At 37.9% G+C, this 23,777-nt stretch overlaps 1 protein-coding gene across 1 annotated transcript in view; it reads left to right on the plus strand.

The window, feature by feature from the left end:
- Positions 1 to 23,777, plus strand: part of LOC112053888 (uncharacterized) — a 230,584-nt gene that overhangs the window by 186,559 nt on the left and 20,248 nt on the right. The window contains exons 2-4 of the mRNA XM_052889199.1: positions 12,094 to 12,308; positions 12,429 to 12,564; positions 17,086 to 17,219. Of these exons, the coding sequence (XP_052745159.1) occupies positions 12,094 to 12,308; positions 12,429 to 12,564; positions 17,086 to 17,219 (485 nt within the window). The remainder of the gene's footprint in view (positions 1 to 12,093; positions 12,309 to 12,428; positions 12,565 to 17,085; positions 17,220 to 23,777) is intronic.

Below are 23,777 nucleotides of genomic sequence, written 5' to 3' on the forward strand. Positions count from 1 at the left end.
ATTAGTTCATTCAAAATAACTAAAAAATTAACCGCGCTCGTGGCTCGATAACAGAAATATAAGGGTTTTATTTTGTAACTTTAGAACCCTCCCATTCCATTGCGCTACGCTCGAATCGTCAGATTTTTGAAATGCACATCTTTTAGCTATCAACTCACCTACTTTATCTTAATCTGACGTGCTGGTTGAGTATTTCTGAAGTTAGTTTTTTTTTTGGTTTCCCCAAACGTACCTACCAGTATTAAAGGCTCATACTTGGTGGAGGTACTGAACATCGTGCAAGGTGTACTCCCCTATGTTCATTTGCCGCGCTTAAGTAACTGCTAAAATCCCCTCTTCGGATCCTCTACTAATAGATCGAAGGCCTGCTGTAGCTTGATATACCTCATTTTCAAAAAGCTAAGAGTTTGTCAGCTTATTCTCCTACCCTAAGTAGGTACGGTAGTTCTGTGATGTTTGGAGGTATTGGCGAGCTTAAATTAGGTCCCGGAGGTTACCAAAATGCGCTGAGGGTTGCCACCGAGTTGGTTTAAGTGCTAAGTCCTACATAACCCGTCTTGTCCCCTAGTAAGTTGAGTATTGCACAAAAAGATTTTGCACCCGAAATAAAAGGTCCCTAGGAGTACCGGATCTTTACCCTTACCTTATCAGCCAATGAACGTCCACTGCTGGACGTAGGCCTTTTGCATGGACTTCCAAAAACAACTGTCTCTAGCTACCAGCATCCAATGACTCTCTGCAACCCGCTTGATGTCCTCAGTCCACCCATGCGGGTCGAGTAATACAGCGCTTCCCGGTGCGGGGTCGCCATTCCAGCACCTTGGGACCTCAACTTCCATCGGCTCTTCGAACTATGTGGCTTACCCATTGCCACTTCAGCTTCGCGACTCGCTGAGCTATAGTACCGGATTAGGTTTCTGAAATTTAGAGATTTTCTTTCTTCCAAGAATGCTCAAGTGAGTACCTTTACATAATCTGCTGTTTCTAGCACAGTAATTAATCCAGACAACCCGCGGCATTACCTACTAGTGCTGTAACATCGAAGTTCAGCAAAACTGTTGACTTGTCAAGTTGCGAACTACACGTCAAATACTCTTCATTAAGCCTCGGCTTCAGTTTGCTACAGCTGGCAGTAAAATCAACTGTTTCGCTGCTTGACTTAGCAAGTTGTATAGAATTTGGTTTTTGCTTACACTTTTCGTTTTGTATTGACTAACTTGAAACTTATTTCAGATCTAGCGGACACCTGCGACTTTCACCAAGTGAAATTCACTTTTACACAACTCCCGCGGGAGCCGTAGTTTTTTTTCCGTGGTAACCTATATGTATATGTTGCTCGATAACCTCATCTAGTTTTCAGTAAAATTCCCGTTAAAGTCGGTTAAGGCGTTCCAAAGGTAAGGTAGGTAGGTGGTACCTATTATAATATAAACTATTGCAGTAGGTCGAAATCATATGAAATTACGAATTGAAGATTTTTCCTCCGTAATTTTGGATTTTTCCAAGGAAATTCCAGGATATAATAACTCCTAACCGTGGTACATAATTTTACTAGGCATAGAAACCGCTTAAATACTGCCATCCTATCGGACTATGAGAGTGAGGGAAAAGAGAGTGCACCTGTGTTTGCGCACACACTTGTGTACTATAATATCTCCTGCGTACATGGTTAATCGCACCATGAAATTGGCCGCCTAGGCCGAAAAAAAAGCAATTCGATCGGAAACATATATTATAAAAATAGAAAATTCTCTATTCTAGTCTCTTCTCATTCTGAAAGGAGACTCGTGCCGAATATGGATTGTTAATGATAGAAAATTCATTAGTGGTGAATTACATTACCGTGTTAGGTATTTATAATGCTATTATTATTTGTATACACCGCCGTATGTATAGAAAACAATGCAGCATGAAAAACGTAGCAAAAATACAAATGACACACATCAGCGTTACATTGGAAGCAATACTGTTATCGCAGCGTGATTCCATTCATGGCAAATTGATTCCACAATCTCGCATTTATTTGAGTTCTTTGATGTCGGTAATTTCCTGCCGCGCTGCTTGTTCATTGCCGCTAATGATCATGATGGATGCGCGAGTTGTGTGAGCGAGCGGCAATGTATGCGGCCCATTGGGATGTCGACGTGAGTGATAACGGAATAGACTCGTAATGAGCTTATTACTGGCAGCCAGCTGAGGCGATGTGCTCTTCGGGAATATGCCACTTTTTCTTTTATGGCAGGCAATTAACTACTTCAGCTGTCTCTCCCTCTGATGTGGAAATATTTTTTTTGTTCAATATACTAGCGTTTGGTTTCACTTGGTGTCAAAAGTCTTAGGTGGTAATCAGATATTGCGACAGTTTTAGGTGTTTTACAACTTTGAACACTAGCGGACGCCCGCGACTTAGTCCGCCTTTAGGCCTCTTTAATCCAGCCCTTACAGTAGTATCGCTGTAAAAATGGAGTAACTTCTCCCGTTTTCCCAACATTTCCCTTCACTGCTCTGCTCTTAAAGATCGTAGCGTGATGAAAAGTATTCTATAACCTGTCCAGGAGTATGAAGAATAATTGTACCAACTTTCGTTAAAATCCGTTGTTTAGTTTTTATTTATATAATGAACATACAGACAGACAGATAAAAATTTTAATGATAGCATTTTTGGCATCTGTATCGATCATTAATCACCCCCTGATAGTTATTTTGGAAATATATTTCATTTATAGATTGACCTCTCTACAGATTTATTATAAGTATAGTTAAATGATCTTCAAACCAGTGGTAGATTCACAACTTACTGACAGAGCTGACTTTTGAAAAAGTGCTAGTGCAAAAGACTACATAAAAACAATTGAAAAAAAAAAATACCTTTACGATAATAGAGAAAATTGCTTGTAAAGGCTCTTTAAAGGATCCGCAAAAGTTCGCGAAATATGTTGCATACAATTAATATACTCTTAAAATACATTGCAGTTATTAAAATTAAATACTTGTAAAATAAATGTTGTGCAATATGAAAACATTTTCTGAAATTTCAAAATATGTCCTGTATTTTTCTTTCTCGCCTTATTTAAAAATATATCTCCATAAAGGGGAGTGGAATTGCAGTTTTCCCGAGTCTTAACGTTTTTCATTATCCTTTTGGCGCCTTTTCCCGACTCTCCTCGTCAGAAACTTCTCCGAGGAGGCTTCGGCTTCATTTCCGGTGCCTTTCAACAAAAGCCTTCGTTTGGTTTGAAGTCAGCCAACGTACTGGTCACTTGCATTCAATAATGAACTTTATTCAGTAAAGTTTTAGGTTGTATTTAGATTGCTCAGCGGTTAAGTGTATTTTTTCAATCAGGAAATTTACTATTGCAGTTTTATTCCTTTTATACCGTATCCATTTCAGTTATCTTTTATAAAAGTATTATAACAGAATGTTAATGCTAAGACAATTTAGATATATATTTTCTTTCCTCTATCGTGCTTCCGGTATTTAATTGCTTGCTGTGTCGTGTATAAACATATTGGAGAAAATGTTTGTTACATTTTTGTTCTTTGAAGATTGATTCCTGTTACACTTTGTATAAATGCAAATCACATGATCTTAAATTTGATGCCTAGCTTGGATTCATTTAAGAATTTCCTCTTTTCAATTTATACCTATTTTTTTTATTTTCTTGTATGTTTTTGTACACACAGCGGGCGATGGAAAGAGCTATGCTAGGAATATCTTTGCGTGATCGAATCAGAAATGAAGAGATCCGCAGGAGAACCAATGTCACTGACATAGCTCGACATGTCGTGAAGCTGAAGTGGCAATGGGTGGGCACATAGTTCGAAGAGCCGATGGACGTTGGGATTCCCTTAGGATCTGGCGACCCCGCACTACAAAGCGCAGTTTTGGTCGACCCCCCACCAGGTGCACTGACAACATCAAGCGTAACGCAGGGATTCGCTTGATGCAGGCGGCTCAGGATCGTGATATTTGGAAGTCCCTACAAAAGGCCTGTCCTGCAGTGGACGCCATCGGCTGATATGATGAAGATGATGATGATGTTTTTGTACACTTAACACTAACTATCTTTTCTTATCTTATTTTCCTACTGTTACAATACTTGTAGTATTGTGTGTGTGTGTACACAGGCTGTGTGTGTAATAACATCCCGCCAATTAGCGAGTGCGGTTAATTACATGTTAGATCGCAATACATCATCATTACACAAAGCGTAAGCGTACAAATACCTAATTAATTATTATCTACGGGACATTGAATTTGCTTTGCAGAACCTTTGATCTTACGGCGGTGCATTTTCTTAAATGTCTCATTACCCAGTTGGTTAGCACTTTAGGCATAATCATTGAACCTGGGTTCGAGTCCTAGTGTTGAAATATTTAGTTATTATCAATCAATCTATTAATAAACATCAAATCAATTAACCAAATATCATTTACCTACTATAAGATATCCACCAGCAGGCTTATTCACTAACTATGTTAGTTGACACATACAAACTTGAGATTGTATGCAACAAACGTCATCTGTTGCCCACGACAACCCTTCGTGGATATCATCCAGTAGGTAGATAACATTTCTCGGTTGATTTGATATTTATTTTTAATAGGTTGTTAATAAATACCAAATCAGTGAATAGGCCAGCAGGGCATAGTCATTCAATAAAAAGAAAAACATCACACATTAATCACACGTGATGTAAGTAATGATGCAATCTAAGATGGAAGCGGGCTAGCTTGTAAGGAATAGGATGAAAATCCACACCCTATAGATTTATACACAACATTGTATCGAAACGCTAAATCGCTTGGCGGTATGTCTTTGCCGGTAGGGTGGTAACTAGCCACGACCGAAGCCTCCAATCAGCCAGACCTGGACCAATTAAGAAACCTCAATCGGCCCAGCCGGGGATCAAACCCAGGATCTCCGTCTTGTAAATCCACCGCGCATACCACTGCGCTACGGAGGCCGACAAAATATTATAAAATCAAATTTTATATTTTGACACCAACACTATAATAAAAATGTTGACAACAAAAGCAAATCATAGTTGTATGTTTATTCGTTCAAAGCAAAACGTCCGATTGGGCTTCTGTGAGCGAGAGTAAGCGCTTTATGTGCTGTGTGAGGGGAGGCGCGGGCGGGATGGGACACCGACACAATTGCGGACATGTTGGAAAATAATTTCCCCCGGAGTAGGAAAAATGAAATAGTTATTGTTGACTGTTCCGAGGTCTGTTGTGGCTTGTTCTTTATGTATGCTGGCAGTTCATAACTACTTTGTGAACATTTTCGTTGTTATACTTTATGAAGAAATATTTTATAAGATTAGCTTATTTTGGTGGTGTAAAGAATATAAGAATATATATGGTGTAAAGAACAAACCTAGCTTTTATTAACTGATGCCTTTTTAGACATGGTCTAAAGGAGAGAGTTCTGCAATCAATATATTTTTAACTGTAATGAGCAGTTAGATATATATTGATTATGCAGAAGTTTAAGTTGAAGTACAAATTCGATAAAAAATTTTGATATTACGATTCGGCAAAATTTAAAACATCAATGTCTCTTTGAGACGAAAGAAAGACTCAATGGGACGAAAGAGAGAGCGATATTTTAAAACCGCCACTATATTAAAAATACTCAAAAACTACTGAACCAATTTTATTATAGGCGTGATAGCCCAGTGGATCTGTCCACTGCCTCCAATTCCGGAGAGTGTGGTTTGTAATCCAGTCCGGGGCATGCACCGCCAACTTTTCAGTTGTGTGCATTTTAAGAAATTAAATATCACGTGTCTCAAACGATGAAGGAAAACATCGTGAAGAAAAACCTACATACCAGAAATGTTTCTTAATTCTCTGCGTGTGTGAAATCTGCCAATCAGCATTGGGTCAGCGTGGTAGACTATTGGCCTAACCACTCTCAGTCTGAGAGGAGACTCGAGCTCAGCAGTGAGCCGAATATAGGTTGATATCGACGACTACTATATTTATTTTTTTGCTTCGTGAGATTCATCATGTTGTTAACGTATGCTAGGCCTGTAAGACGGCGCAGCGCAGCGCCATATATCTAACAAAACAATACTCTATTATTCCAATTAACGTCAGCAAGGCCATTTGTTTGGTCCATCTACCAGATAGAATAGCGTAGGAAAAATCACTAATTTTCCGTCGCTTAATAATCTCGCTTCATACAAAGGGGAGGCGGGGGAGAGATGAAGCGGCGAGGCTAACAACAGAGAACATGTTGGAACATAATTGTTCCATGAGTAAGAAAAATGAATTGAGCTCTGTTTCTTTTCATACTTGTGCTTGTTGTTAAGTGTTCAGTGATATTAAGTTAAGGAATACGGTAAATAATACTAACAACTTACACTATTTAAAAGAAAAAAGTTGGCAAGTGTGACTTATGTATCCAAGGCTATGTACAAATTAATTGAAAAAATGTTACAATATTACTTTATTTTTTCTTTTCTTGTTCTACACAAGTAAAGAAAAAAATACTTTAAGTTTTGATTACTTTATGAGTCTGCCCTAAAAAATTTATATTTTTCAAAATTTAATATAAAAGCCGTTATGATTTTTCATTTATTATCCTAACTTAAAACTAGTAACTTAAAGCTGTTTATAAACATTATTTGATTTATTATTAATGTACCAGTGAAATTCACTCAGGGGTTTCAAAGGTAAATATAATCATAAAATTCGGCATACATTTATACATGGAAATCAAGAAAGCTCTAATAAGAAAAAAAATACAAGAGGTACCTATAGAAAAATAACTGTAGTCAATCATTCGGCATACAACTGATTGACAAAATCTAGTAGAATAATAGTCACGTATCTTTCTCGACAGAATCGCAATAAGTAAAACATCAGCTCTGCAATCAATGTAGAGCCGGCCCTCGTCCAGGTAAGTGTCAAACAAAGGGCCCGGCCGGGGTAATCTCGGGCAAGTGGACGCACCTGGCGCCACTTGCCCCACTATACCCAAAATTGGGTGTATTACAAACACTTTGTTTCAAGTAGCACCACTTTACTTTTTTTTTTAAAGTAGCTATACTATAGGTAATACTTTAACCAAATTACGCTTTTATGTGTAAGTTTTATTTATTAATTATTTTTGAATTATTTTGTTTATTTATTTTTCTTTGTGTCTTCCCTTAGATGCCGTCTTGTTTTTATGTTTTGCAGGTTTTCATGTATGTATGTGTGTATGTATGTATATATGTATTTCTTTGTATGTATGTATGTATGATGTAGTTAAGTATAGTCTGTTAGTATTATTATTATGTGTTATTGCATATTATTTATGTATTTAAATTACTTAACTTTTCTTATTTTTTGTGTGCGTATACCCGAATCGGTGCTTACGTTTTTTTTTTTCTTCCACAGTGGTTGTCTGGAAGAGATCGCTCTTTAGCGATAAGACCGCCATTTGTACATTAGTTTCTAAGTGTTATTATAAGTTATTGTTTATTTTTGTTTTTAATGTACAATAAAGTATATTTCTTCTTCTTCTTCTTCTACTTTGTTGTGGGTTCTACTTAATATAATAGTTATTTCACGGTATAGTTTGTCTATTTTTAAAGTCTGTTTCGTTTTGGATATAAAGGTAACGTGTATAGACACGCACTTAGCAGTAGACAGTTAGCAGAGTGTTAGTGTGTAAAACTGAAGGTTTACGAATTTAACTCTAAGAAACTTTCTTTAACGAAAATAACTTTCGGACGATAGACAAAACGCAAAAGCGCGTTTGGTCTGTTATCTTACTGTTTCCTGTCTGTCTGTTAGTTACCTTAATCACTGAACCGATTTTTATAAAAATTGGTGTAAATATAAATTAGACCTTGCAGCAGAACTTAAGATAATCTTTATACTGAAAAAATCTATGGTTCCCGCGGGATTTGTAAAAAACAAAATTTAACGTAAGTGGAGTCACAGGCGTTCTTTATCAATATTATAAATTTGAAGGTGATATTGTTTGTATGTTACGTTTTTACACCAATGAAAAGCTACGTTATCATCGAATGACGTATGCAGTATTGTGTCTCTTACATGTGGCGGTGGAAACTATACGGGTAAAACCGTGAAATATCGGCTAGTGCTAATAAATAGCCAGTTAACTCTATCAAACACAATCAAGACATTGACATGTGATCAAATTAACATATCTGACCAAATCAATCACATCACAAAGCAAACTCAATCAAAGCAAAACAAACCTTATCTTAATGTAATTAAATCTCATCTTAAACTACAGGTAGTCAGCAAATCTGGCAATGGAAATCAAAGCAAAGCATTATAAACCTTTTGTTGTTAGCAATAAAATTTAAAATTGGTCTGTTGATGGCAAACGTGATAACCAGACCAAAGTACAATAAACTTTATGGTATTGTTAATAAGGTTTAAATTGGTTTGTGGGTGGTGAGTGTGTGAAGGGGCGTGCATATTCCGGCAAGACGACAAGCAATCTAGTCGCGGTCATCTGGAACGGCTTTGTAAGACGCTGCGGCTTGTCAGCAATGCTAATGCGACAATGGAGGTATTATCATATAGATGACACTGCTGTGACTGGGCGGTGCAGTAAACTCTAGCGGCTAGCTGTGACAGCATTGCTGTAGGTTGGTTTCTAATCGAGAGTCCTGGGTTCAACTAGAGTAAGAGTTTCATACTTTACAAATTCATTTATTCATTTATTCATTTATACACATAAAATATGCCCAGAGAAACATTACAGTTTCCCAATTAGTTTCTCGAGCAAACAGAAATAATAATTACAACAATAAATCTAAAATTACCAAATGAATATTAAACAATCAAAATAATTTAAAAATAATAAATTCAATTCAAATTCAAACAAATTAAAAATTAAGAATAAATTAACATTAACCAAGTCAAATAAATTAAAATTAAACAATTCAAATAAATTAATAACAATAGTCAAGAATTAGAATACACAAAAAAATAACAATAAAAATTAACTAGTCAAAAAACAAAATAAAAAATATCCTAAACAGAAATGAGGAGATCCGCAGACGAACCAAAGTCACCGACATAGCTCAGCGAGTCGCGAAGCTGAAGTGGCAATGAGCAGGCCACATAGTTCGAAGAGCCGATGGACGTTGGGGTCTCAAGGTGTTGGAATGGCGACCCCGCACCGGAAAGCGCAGTATTGGTAGACCCCCCACTAGGTGGACAGAGGACATCAAGCGGATTGCAGGAAACCGCTGGATGCTGGCGGCTCGAGATCGTTATGCTTGGAGGTCCATGCAAGAGGCCTATGTCCAGTAGAGGACGTCCATCGGCTGATGATGATAATGATGATGATGATGACCATCACCGGATCGCCTTGCTTGCCACTTGACCACTCTATATCTACTTCGACTCGCGTGAAATAACTACTACTCAGAAATTCCTTAACCACGCGAGGTTTACTGGTAACAACACGGCGTCTACCCGTGGTCATCTGTCGTCTACAAGTGGACGCCTAGCGACGAAGCAGTGCGGGTCCGGCCCCGGGTGGCTCTAATGAGCTACGACCTTTAATCTATAAATAAATCAACAGATATGACTGAGAATTTCAAATTAGTCAGCGACACACGAGTCAAACCCGCAGCGTACAACAGCTGTGTATCAAAACCAAAGGAACCACATTTCCTACACAAAGCGGGTAGAAACACAAATTCCTTCAAATATTCAGTAGCTCCCGAGCCGGGCTGCCGTCCGCAGAGACGTCGTCTGCTAGCACTTCATTATTATTTGTAGTTTACCGAAACAATTCCACTTGTTAGCGAGTTTAATGTCGCGGAAACATTCGTCTCGGACTTCGCCCGACGAAATTATGTCTTCGAAGGTTCCGACTCTGTTTTAGAGGCTCTACTAAATGCTGTTAAGGCAGTATGTACTTTAGAGGCCGTGTTACGAGCATTGTTATGTAACTGATAAGAAAGTCGTTTCTTTTTTTTAAATGGTCTCATGGTGGTCTTAAATCTGGTTGGTTACAATATAAAAAAATGTGTCGCAAGACATTTATTGTTTCAAAAATTAAATATTATTTTACTAGTGTTCATTTACACGAGTGGCAGCAGCTACCGACGACTGCACCTCTGCCTCCGAATCCGGAGTTGGGTTCGAATCCGTTTCGGGGCACGCACCTTTTCAGTTGTGTGCATATTAAGAAATTAAATATCACGTGTCTCAAACAGCGAAGGAAAAACATTGTGAGGAAATCTGCATACCTGAGAGTTTTTTGAATTCTCTGCGTGTGTGAAGTCTACCAATCCGCATTGAGCCAGCGTGGTGGACTATTAGCCTAACCTCTCTTAGTCTGATAGGAGACTCGAACTCAGCTGATTATGGGTTGATAATGATGACTATAGTCATATTATACGTAGATATTTTGGTATGTTACCAAGAAATAAAATCTTGATCCAAGATGTCGCTTAGTTTTGTTGGTTTTTCGTGGATAATAAAAGCAATATAAACCAATTACTTACTAACAGTTAAACCCCCCTTCAAAATACATAACCATAACAATTATTATATTCCACTATCAAAGATTGATCGCCACTAGCCAAGAAAAAACTTCCAAAGGATTTTTGTTTACGAGAAACTTTACTAGATAATTTTACGGATGTTTTTTGGCTCAGCGGTGCAAAACTTTTTTATATCGCCCGAGGGATGAAGACAAATTGTTTGTTATTTTAACAATTTCACGCTAGAAGTCCTCGAGGAGCCAGCGATAGTTTCCCGCCACTTGCGAGGCGTAATGTGGCGCTCCTACGTCTTATAAATAATCATACATTCCACAATTTCTTTCGCTTAAAAAGAAGCTTTAATGTTGCGAAAAGATTTTTAGTTAGTACTTTCTTTTGGAGACTTTTTCTTTGTTGATTATTCTGTGTCTAGGTCTACGTAGTGGAGTTTGTGAAGAATGAAGTAACGAGTATCATTAGATAGAGAATAATATTATTACGAGTCTATAGTCAGTAATTTTTCTAAATAATAGAAAGTTTTCATAAAACAATTTTGCGACAGCTGCTAGTTCTTGTTACTTCTTACACGCCCGTAAACTCCTACCATAGTTAAAGGTTTTTTTTTACATAACCATAAATACGGGTTTGTCGATCTCCTCTGTGGCTAAGTCATGGTAAGGGTCGTAAGCATTAGGAATCTCTTTTATGAATAAATAAATAATTGTACACAGATCTTATACATCACATAGACGTGTCAAGTGACGTCACAGGGTAGTCAAGATTGATCCCATTCACACCACAAACCCTGAGAAGTTTGAAAAGAAAAGAACCAGCCTCAGTACAATCTATCACTTTTTAAAATCTATGGATGTCTAATTTTTCTCCGATATTATGTTACACGGGCATGCATTCTAACCAGTGACGGTCGTTGGGCTGTCAGCTTCTATAAGCTGAAGTCCGAGTTTGACAGAAGATTCCCTTAGAGAGACGTTTAATTCCCCTGCATTCTATAACCCACAGACCAAATCAAAGCCACTGATCAAACTTCTCGCTAACGCTGCCTTGACCACCTGTTGCAATCATTTAATCTATGGCACAAGAACCATAATTATTAACCGACTTTCAAATGGTTATTGTACAGTTAGTTGACACTGTCAAGGTAACAACGTCGATCGTGTAACACGATTATATCAAACTAAGCCCATTATTTATTTTACTATTATACCGTGTTACTATTTGAATATTGTCTGTGGTTACAGTGCCGGCCGCTACCATGTTTTTCTCTGATGGCAAAGCTGAGTTGCGTACTGCTTAAGTTACGCGCTGCATAAGTGCGGTAGTATTTAGTTTCGATATTACAAGTGTATACGTATTGTATTCAAACAATACAACAGTTGTTCTCGTTATTGTCAGTGCAGGGTTAAGGTAATTGATGCCCTAGCTACTTCCCCTGTGAGAGAATAGATCCATAAGTGTGCACAAAGAATCATTAGAAATGTTTATTTAGGATCGGATTTCGAAATGGTTTTAACTTTGGTGCGGTCTCTGGTGTTCTTTCTAGACGGTGATGCCTTAAGCAATAGCTTATAATTTAATTCAGGGCTCGTTGTTACAGGCGGGGTGTGGTCGCTCCGCAACCTGTCGATCTCCGTGCCGCGCGCCGTGCTGTCGGGCGAGGGGCAGGCGGCCGTGCTGCGCTGCAGCTACGACCTGGAGGGCGCCGCGCTGTACTCCATCCGCTGGTACAAGAGCGAGACCGAGTTCTACCGCTACGTGCCGCGAGAGATGCCGCCCACTATGGTGTTCCCGCTGCCCGGCGCTAGCGTCGACGTATGTTGATATAGTCTATTACACACAACCTGTCGATCTTCGTGCCGCGCGCCGTGCTGGCGGCGAGGGGCAGGCGTGTTCACTCAGTGGGCAGTATAGTGACCAGGTGTTGTGTTGCAGCTGGCGCAGTCGGACCACCAGCAGGTGCGCGTGGTGAACCTCAACCGGCGGCTCAGCGGCGACTACCAGTGCGAGGTGTCGGCCGACGCGCCGCTGTTCCACACCGACATCCGCTCCGCGCCGCTCACAGTCGTCGGTGAGGCTTTGTTTACCTGCAGTGGAGTTCATAGACGTTACGAGGATCCAGGGGGTCGTTCACCATCGTTTACCTTCACGCATAGAGTTTAAATTCGACACTCAGCGGGTGAACGGTCCTCTGGGGGCGCCCCCGTAACGTCTATAAATTCTACTGCTATATTTGAACACACAAAACCTTTCTAGCCTGGCTAACCAGAATCTTTCTATCATTCATAATCATCATAGTTCAAACTCCATAATTTGCAATCGCGGACTCAGTCCATAACAATACTTGACAAATATTTGCTGAAGACGGGCTGACAGCCTAAAGCCTGTTAAGTCCCACAGTTCTCGCCAAGAATGTAATCGAATAAACCTTTGAATGGCAGAGAATAATCTTGAGCAGCATCCCGGGCTTGTGACCGTGGGTGCAGGTTTAAAAGGGATCCCTTTTGACGTACATAAAACACTAACCTTCACTACTCAAGTTATTCTCCCTGCTTATCCCGAAAGAAGTCAAGAAGGATTGCACAACAAGAATTACCCCAACTCGTTCCCCCACTACACCCCACCATATTCATGGAACAATTCGTGCTATAGCTTGGCAACTTCGTTTGTAACACTCCCGATGAACCGCGCGTGCCGGGGGGCGTGTAGCAATGAAAGAAAAGCCCACGACTGATGTACCTTACTTCCCCGCACGCACAATTTTACAACCGCGCAATCTTCCTCCCTTCGCCCGCATATCATGAGTGTCCTCAGTGAACTTGCCAGACTATCGTGTTTGTACCGACTACCGATACGAGCCAACCCGACCGATAGAACGATTATGATTACGTCATAACGATTCTTCACGACGACATATTATGATAGGTTCAAATGACTGAATATCAAAATTTTCTCACCACTTGTGAAACATTATTTCGTGCCAAATTTTAAGATTCTAGGTCACCGGGCATCACCCTATAGCTTTTAATGGCAGTTAGTAAGTTGAATTTTTTGTATAAAAACACATTTTGCAAGGCCGTTTCTTTTTATTGTGCTTAACTGGATTTTATTAAGCAATACGAGACTAACGAGCCTGAGTTAAGTTTTATGTTGATACTCTCACTCTACTGGGTGGCCTTTATTATTACTAATATTGTTAAGAGGAAAGATTTGTGTTTTCTATATAACCAATAAACTCAAAAGTACTAGACCGATTTGAAAAATTCTGTCACTAGTAGAAAGCTACATTATCGGAGAGTAACATAAGCTTATAGCTTATGTTACCCTCCGATAACTACAAGATAATGAGAACTACGCGGGTGAAACCGCGAGGTTCTGTTAGTATTGGCAACTTCTCTCGTCTCTTCGAACCTTCGAACTTCGCCATATTGGCCTGCCCGATGTCACTTCAGCTTCGCGACTCGCTGTCAGTGACTTTGGTTCGTCTGCGGATCTCATCATTTCTGATTCGATCACGCAGAGAAACTCCAAGCATAGCTCGCTCCATCACCCGCTAAGTGACTTTGAGCCTTCTCATAAGACCCATTATTAGCGACCAATAAGTTAATCTTAGTCTTTCACTAACTATTACGTCTTTAGGTCACTTTGTTCACGTGATCTTCCATGTAGCAGTTAACACTACACTATCACTAGTCACTAAACACTAGCTCACTGAGAAAAGTGCGTGCGTTAAATGTTCGTGCGTGCGTAAACGGTCTAGTCGTAGGGGTTGGCAGCGAAATCTCCCCCGGAGATTCTTGACACTTGATGGGACAGGTGGTGTCCCACCAAACCACAACTTCTGCTAGAGCCGAGAATAGCGGGGCCACCGGGGACTGGGGGCTGTTTGTTTTTGGCTGTCCATAATGGTTTCATGCCACAAGAATGACCACGCTGGCGATGGTCACTGGGTTAGTCATTAGCAGGGCTAGATTTTGCCGCACTGGTGTCACTGCTGCCTTCCTATAATGAGGTATATCTCGATACCAGTAATTAATACTTCGATATATTTATACTAATAATAGTTGGCGTAATTTAAATCGAGTGATTTTAAAAAGTATATCTACCTAGCATAGTAAAAGTAACTATTATCTACTATCGCTTTCGCGCAGGTTTCCGGTTTATGTCATATACATGGAAGGTACTCGTAGTAAAAAGACAAGTAAAAAAATTAAAGCTGTGACGTTCTGTTGGTAAAATAATAAATGATCTTCATTGTAAGTTGGCGACTCAAGCGACGTCGCTAACTAGCAATTAGGGACTTCTTTTCAACTCGAGAAAATTAAACTTTGAATTTTTCTTACAATTTCCCAATAATTGTGAAACCACTAGCGTCTTTTCAGTTCTTTTGGCTCTTTGGCCTTCGTGACTGAGTTTTCCTGAATATCATTCCAAAATAAATATTTGCGAGGAAACCCACCTTTATAATAAAGCGGGCGTATTTTCAGAGATTCGTGAAAAGGCTTTGAAGGTGTTTCATTTTTGTGGAAATTTTTGTATTTGTAGACGCCTGACCTACTTTATGCGTTATGTTATATTTTACTTGCAGCCGCTCTGTGGTTTCACCCGCGTTGTTCCCGTTCTTGTGAGAATATATAGGTTAAAATGATTATAAATCTTTGTTACTCGAGGAGGATGTAACTTTCTAATGATGAAATAATAAAAAAGTCATATAGTCCTTGAGTTAAATCGTAATCATAATGAAACCATTGACGTCCTATAAAAAATCGCGATAACAGCTCAAACGCGTTTGTGTTTGTCAACTAAAGGAACGTCAGCACAATAGAAACGTATTGTTAAATTATTTATAGCGATACAGAAGGCATGTGACATCGACACCCGTTTACCAAGAAACCGTTGCTTAGCAACCATTCTCAGACTGATAATGATGTCAGCTATATAACCTTTTGCATAAACTGCGTCAGTTGTCTGTCTGTATTTTTATAAATATTCGCTCTCCCTCATCACAGTTAGCTCTGCTGCCTATTTTACAATGCAAATTGATTTATTTATTTACTTTGAATTTTTGCTTGATTTCTCATACTTCTTTGTTTGCTGGTCGTTTAAGGCTACGCTAACCGTTGCTCCCAGTGTTTTATATGTTTGTTTGAAATATATTCTGAAATAACAACTACATTATTTTGTAAATTATTATTTGATATTCTACTTGAACTATTGCATATTCTTTTTCTATTAAATTGAGTTTTTCAGTAAAATTTAAATTTGAACAAGACATTATTGTCGATTCTTGTGAATATTATGAAAAAATTCATTGTAGTTATTGGATTGAGGGAAAAGGAAATATTTTTTTCGGTAGATATTTATAGTGTTACGATTATTTCAGTATATTTAATGGTATGCTGATTATCAAGGGGACATTTTGGTCCATTCAGTTCTGCGAGGTAACACCCTCACAACATATTATGTATGACAAAATAATACCTATACTACCGGCCAGCGCAGTCTTAAAAGATTGATTTTTATTGGTAATTGTAAATCGCAAGCACAAAACCAATAAAGCGATGGCTCACCAAGCAAGCAAGACTCCAGCAAACGATTCTATAAATAATTCAACAGCATCCCATTTGACTTTGCGACGAAACAACTCGCCCATTAAAATAAAATGGTCTTTAATTAGTCTTAAAGGCTGGCCGACGTTTTTGCAGTTCTTGTAAACGAATTAAAACATCACCAACTGACTAATTAATGTGCTCCCTTACGTAACAGAGAGTTGTAAAGCAGTTTTAAATCCGTCTACTTTTCCAAATGGTCTAAGACTTGCCTTATTTTACAAAAGCGAAAAGTTCGTCAGCTCATGCTTCTATACGTAAATAAGTACGGTCAAAGATTTTATACTATTAGATATGTCATTAAAGCGTCAAAACTGAGGCGAACAAAGGTGACTAATTCGCATAGTAAACGATTGTTATTTAAACAAATAATACCAAGTCGAGTTATGTACTGAGGAAGTGTAAAACAACATAAATATATAATGTAATTAAACATAAAATTGTACATGTGTGCGTTCAGTAGAGTAGTTGAATTCAAATCACTATTTGCAGTGATTTTGTAGGCACTGATCATAACGTTGGTTAAGAATAATCGTAGTTAACTCTTAGCGTTTTCTGTTCTATGAATCTGGTAATAAATTGTGGAGTTTGGACCGTGATATGTTTGAGATGTAGTAGATTCTAAGGGTCCAGAACTCCCTGAACCAGGTCTAAGCGTATTTTTTTATATTTCGGTATAATAATGAGAAACCAATCGCTAGTCCTTACCACTTTTATTAAGAATCCATACACTGAAATATGATGATGAACTATCTCTAAATAGATTTTTTTTTCAATTTAAAAAAAAACTTTTTTACTTTGGGTTACTCTGAGACTGTCATCGCGCGGCTGAGACTGTTGGTATGTAAAATATAATCGTCATTGCACACGAGGTTAATTTCCTAATCATAGATTATTGGAGAGGCTTTACAAATTGGCCGTTTCAACAGTGCTGGTAAATAAAGGTTTGAAAAAAAATATTTTAAGTTCGATGTTGGTTGTAGACCCCCCGTTCCGCGCGCCGCAGCTGTCGGTGTCGCAGCGCAGCTACGCGCGGGGCGACGTGGTGCGCGCCAACTGCTCCGTGGACGAGGCCTACCCGGCGCCCAACATCACGTGGATACTCGACGATCACAAGGTAAACATACTTACACTTGCATTTACTTACTACACTTATTTACTTGCATACTTTTTATAAGGCCTGTAACGTTTTCGTGTCTTGCGTCATAGCAAAGCTATAGCGTGTCAAATTCGTTCGTAACACTCCCGATAGTCCACGGGGCCGGGTAACGATGCTCCTTCATACCGCGTAGGCCTTCTCCCCCGTCACCCGCATATCATGGGAGTGGAAGGGAAGTAACTTGGAAAAAGATTCTCACCGTATCAACTCGAGTCATTTAACTGCAACAAACACTAATCGGAATTGATTCTCTTCGGGACAAGCTTACTTTCATACAAAATAATTCATCTTTAACTATCATTGCATTTTAAAATTTAAATATATTAACCTACATATTTAATTATATAAATGCATTTAGGGGACACATTTTAGGGTGAACAAAAGAAATATTATTTACTCCAAAAATATTAATTTATGAACACATGTTCTCTAAACATTTTAAATTAATTATCGGTAAATAATATAACCCCAGAGTTATGGGAAATACTCCCGAGTACCGTATATACGTGAAAAATATCTCCGCATTAGTATAAAATTATAACGAAATTAAAAAGAAAGCATTTATATACATATGACTTATATACATATAACATATGACTTACAAGTTAAAACATTTAAGTCGATCAAATTACAAAATGTGTGAGCGATGAAAATTTTGTATAAATTCTGTTGGAGAGATAGTTATTATGAGGTAAACAAAACTCCATAAGCCGTGGTAGCCCAGTGGATATGACCTCTGCCTCTAATTCCGGAGGGTGTAGGTTCGAATCCGGTCCGGGGCATGCACCTCCAACTTTTCAGTTGTGTGCATTTTAAGAAATTAAATATCACGTGTCTCAATCGGTGAAGGAAATCATCGTGAGGAAACCTGCATACCAGATAATTTTCTTAATTCTCTGCTTGTGTGAAGTATGACAATCCGCATTGGGCCAGCGTGGTGGACTATTGGCCTAACCCCTCTCATTTTGAGAGGAGACTCGAGCTCAGCAGTGAGCCGAATATGGGTTGATGACGACGAAACAAAACTCAAAAGCACCAAATATTTTTTTGCCGGCGACGTACAAACATTGACCTCTTATAGGAGATCGATGCGTACAAAATACTAAATCGACAAATTGTATCCTTTAGTAATGATATGAACGCGACAATTTGTATGGATGTTTTTTACTTTTTAACGGCGCAACCCATTTGGCTGAAGTTTTAAACGAAGATAGATAATACCCTGGATTAACACATAGGCCACTTTCATCTCAACAAAATCAATGGTTGCCACGGGATTTATGAAAAACTGAATTCCATGTGGACGAAGTCTGCTAGTAAGATTAAAAGAATAAAAATGTAACATTGCAAAAAAATTCACAACGAGCTACTTTAGACGTACATTAAATGAAGATTTCCACAGATATTTCTAAACCCATTTGGAATTCTCTCATCTGCTAACACCGCACCGCTTAGAGATATCTCAAACGGTTACCTTTTCATAACATCGCTTCATTCCCCCGAGTGGCTGCCAACATCTAAACAGGTACCAGGGGTACCAGCAGCACTAATGTACTAACTAAACACATTCTTTCCTTGCTCGCAGCTGTAGGATGCTCGTACAAAACTGTAAGATTCCCTCGCTCTCTAAAATATTAAGGCATCGGCTACCGAACTGCAAAAGGTTGTAAAAATAACTGAAACAATTTTTCTGATGCACTCGTTCTATATTCATAAAGAACACAAAATTTTATAGACCAGAGTTATGCTTTGGGATGATTTGAAAAAAAATATAAGTTTGGATTTTTTTATATATTTTAAAATAATTTTAAAGGGGTAGAATTAATATGAAAGTTATTTTAATATAAATCGTTCATGTACGAACCGATTTAAGAAACATAACACAAACATGCGATAATAAAAATCGCAGGGGATGAAATAGGGGTTGAAAGTTTACGTCGATCTCCACGCGGACAAAGTCACCGGCGTCCGCTAGTAAGTATCTAAACTACTATAAAGAGATAAGATATTGATGTTTGTTTGTTTGTTTCTACTCTTGAAAACTACTTAACTGATTTCAAAAATCTCTAAAAAGTAACTCAAAATTCATATATTTCAATTAGACTTGATTTACAATCACTTTTGAAATGTCAAGTGATGTCATGATTTAACAGTGATAATTAAAGTCAAAAACTTAAAATTAAAGTTACGATGATTACAGGGCTTATAAAGCTACATCTTCAACGAGTAACACGGCGTACGGCGTAGGTACTACTACGTGGGCGAAACCGCGGGGCGTCTACGCTCTGATAAACACATTGGTTGGATCAGACCAAAAGTTCATTGTTAAAAATAAAATAAATTATTCATTGTAGAAAATATAACAAAGGCAAGACAATAAGTAGTCATGTACTACATATTGGTACGTAAGGGGATTCCCTGGGGGTTGTCGATATCGAAGTCTGACTCAGAACACTCTATATTATATGCTACAGAATGTAGGGCATTACATTTTGTAGCATATAATATAGGTCTTACAATATGTTGTAATAAAATTGCTTTACATAGTAGACAAGTATATTCTTAACAGACTTCAAAAAAGAAGGAGGTTCTCAATTCGCCGGAATCTTTGTTTCTTGTAAGACAAAATATTAATACATATAAAATTTTAAACACAGACGGACACAGCACAATGATGAGCGAAGATGTTTTGTGATCAAAAAGCTATTGTTTACCTAAAAAAAAATCCTTAATTTTTTTCATGATGTATTCTTTTAACAAGATATATTGTGTTATAAAGCCTAATTGAAATAAATGAATATTGACTATTGACTGTTAATATTAAACAAGATTAGCACCAAGAAAATGTCTTATAATAAACCATCCATTTGATTGATTGATTGATTGATTGATTGAACAGGTAGTGTGCATAAGTTCCCCTTCTCTCCCCCATTCGCATGGAAGCTGCAAATAGTGTGAACGAAGCAGCGCCCGGAGACTACCACTCTGAAACACCTGCGAGGAATTTACTATAGTGGAACTTTTTGACTTCATTTTTCTTTATAACCGATATCAAAAAATCCAGTTATGTATTTGATTCGTATGTATTTTATATATATATTTTCTGAGAACACATACATTCAGATGTATTCGGTCAATTCTGGAATATAACAATTTATATATATAAAACAAAAGGGACATTAAAATTCAGTAGCAAAGAGTTCTAGAAGTCTATAAAAGACTTCAAACCACACCGTTTTGTGTAGGGGTCGCCAATCCAGCTCGTTGGGACCCCAATCTATCGGCTCTAGGAACCAGCCTATAATTGCACTGCAACTTCGCGACTCGCGTTGAGCTGTGTCGGTAACTTCAGTTCTTTTGCAGATCACATCCTTTTTGATTCGATCACGCAGAGATCTATGAAGTTAGCTCGCTCTATCGCGTGCTGAGACCTACGAAGTTAGCTCGCTCTATCACTCGCTGTGTGACTCTGAGGCTTCTAATGAAGCCCATAGTTAGCCCAAGTCTCGCCTCTGTAATACATAAGTGATGTTTTACAGTTTATGAGGAGGTATTCCTAGATAAAATATTCTGAAAGGCGACATTGGTACACAACAGAAGTAATGTTTCCTGTATGTACAGCAGCATAAAGAATTAAAAGTGAAACGGGATCGCGCGCCTCTCCCGGGAAATCACGGATTGTCTTACAGAACAGGGCTTTTTGAATATTGCACAAATATTGTACTACACTACTGATGGATACGCGGCACTAGTCAGTGCTGGTTGGGAAAACCACCAAAGTTATAATATAGTCCTCGGGCTTAAAATCAATATGTTGATTCAGTATCGTGCCACACGAAATCACAGGCATGTCTCTCAATAAACTCCTAACTTTTATTATACGCAAGCTTCATCCTACTAATGTTAGAAACGCAAAAAATTATTTGGATGTTTGTTACTCTTTAACGCCGCTACTTCTGAACTGATTTGGCTGAAATTTGGAATGGAAATAGATTTTACTCTGGATTAACACATATGCTACTTTTCATCCCAGAAAAATCCATGGTTACCGCGGAATTTGTGAAAAAACTGCATTCCACGCGGAAGAAGTCGCAGTCGTCCGCTAGTTTATACAATAATAAAACTTTTCTGAATAATAGTGTTAATATTCTATAAACGACTAGCTGGCACCCCGCGATTTCACCCGCGTAGTTTCCGTTCCCGTCAAAATACAGGGATACTAGTATTCTGTCTATGAGACTCGCAAATGACGTAGCTTTCTGATGGAAAATAATTTTCAAGATACAGAGATTAACCCCTACAATACCACAAACTTAACTTCTATAAAATATTTGTATGGCTAAAAAGGTTTGGAAAGACAGTGCACTATAATATGACTGGCTACTTAAATATTATAAAATGGTGATAAACAAAACAAATACTTGGCTGAGTTTGTTGTGGGCTCTTATTCTCCAAGGTTTTAATTTTATTAATCTTTCGACTTAAATTATCACCATAATCTAATAACATTGCCTGATGTTTCAAAAGTGCTTGTATGCGAAGCCTAATTGCAATAAATGAATTTTGACTTTGGCTGCCTAAACTTTCTGTAATATGATATTCATGGCAAGTCAAACAAATTATGAACGTAACTAACTATGATGGTGGAGTTTCCTTATAAGCCATCTTCTAGACTTCTGTGCATCAGTAAAATATGCTCCCAGAAAAGCAATAAAAATGTGGGATTTGGGGAAAACTGATTTTCACGCAGACAAAGTCGCAGGATTCCGCTAGTAAGACAATATTATCAAAATGCTATCTCGTTATCAATATTTGTAACATAAACACAAAACATCGATAGAAAACATCCTGTTTCCAATTTCAATCCGTTTATTCGCACAGGCATTCGAATCAAACTTTATTGGCAAAATCAAGTATCAATTCAGTTCCTAACAAGTAGACGGAAAATCCTCCGGGAAATCTACAATTGTCCTCCGAATACTTCCAGCAGTTGGAATTGTGTAAAAATTTAAAACACGTTCAGGACACTGCAGTATTTAAAGTGTAAATTATATACAAGATGGCGTAGAAGTGACTACAAGAGACTACAAGATAACGGAGCGCTGCGACACTTGGCATCTCATAGCATTTCAAGCAACTTTTATTAAGTTCTTTTGTAATTCTGTTTTGAGTTAGCGTATTCTTGGTTCCGCATTTTTTTGGTATTCGAAAAAATTATACGACAGACCATTTGAAAAATCCTCACATACCTCATTTTATAAAGGCTTGTTTTTCTACTTCCACCATAGATAAGTAAGATAGCTAATTATGGAGTTTACACACACAGTTGCCTCGAAGCTAAGGGTCTGGCAACACAATTTATCATATGATGTCCCGTAGAAAAAATAAAAAGAAACACATTTTTACGGTCCCATTTAGTTGTCATGAAAATCGGTTCAGTAATTCTGTGTTAAATTGAAAATAATGAAATTTCCCGTACAGTGGCGCTAGCGTTCATTATGCTAGGACACACTAAAACAGAAAAAGAAAATCCTATTAATAAATAAATTAAACCGACTTCAAAATGAAAAAGCGAAAAATAACATTGTGCTACCTTCTGATCACTTTAAAAGCGGTGTCAACACAATGATGCATTAACTTTCCTGTGGTTCTTTCAGAAACGGTTTTAATTAATACGTCACTGGCACTTAGCACTGCCTGCACTTTGAAAGTGTTAAGAAGGTAGGGCATATGATGTTATTTATCGCTTTTTAGTTCTGTGATTTTTTATTTTTTTTTTCAAATAAAAACAAGAGTAATAATAAAAACATAACAAGCCACTCCAATCATTTAAGTCACACTTATCGCTTCTACTACCATACTACTTCTCAATTCTTCTCAACTCACTTCACTGCAGTAGACAAGCGTTTCAGTAAGTACCCTCGCAATCCCATTAGCGTAAGCGACAGTGGCGACAAATAACGTCGTAATTTAAATAACAAAATGGCCGCTCAGATGAAATACTATCAAATAAAGGACGTACGTGATCGCTGTACAAAGGACCTGTAATATTTCGCGGCGCCATCTTGTTCTTGCGAAATTTTTTAACGTCTTTATTTTTTGAGACGTAAGTAATTTTAGATTCACTCCAGAGCTTCTCGAGAGATGTTTTTTTAGTGCTTCAGCTAATAGAATAATAAAAATATTATGTTAACGAAGTTTTTAGTGTATTCAAACTCTAGAGACATCGCTAACATAAAAAATGTAATTATTATCTTTCAGAGCCAGGATAACTCTAAGATCTAGACTTTTCTGTTCATCTAAAGAGAAGGTATTGCATTGGTAATTGGCATAAAAAGATCCTGCCGGCCAATTTAATTTAGACCTAATTTAATTAACATCAAATTAATAACAACCGTAATCGTATTCCGTAACGTCCATTGTTAACAAAATTCACATTTACCTACTTTATGATATCCACGATGGGTTACAGTAGCCAAATGTAGTTTTGTACCTATAATAACAACTTTGATCAGT

Source organism: Bicyclus anynana, chromosome 25 (assembly GCF_947172395.1).
Source record: "Bicyclus anynana chromosome 25, ilBicAnyn1.1, whole genome shotgun sequence".
In the NCBI taxonomy this organism is placed as follows: domain Eukaryota; kingdom Metazoa; phylum Arthropoda; class Insecta; order Lepidoptera; family Nymphalidae; genus Bicyclus; species Bicyclus anynana.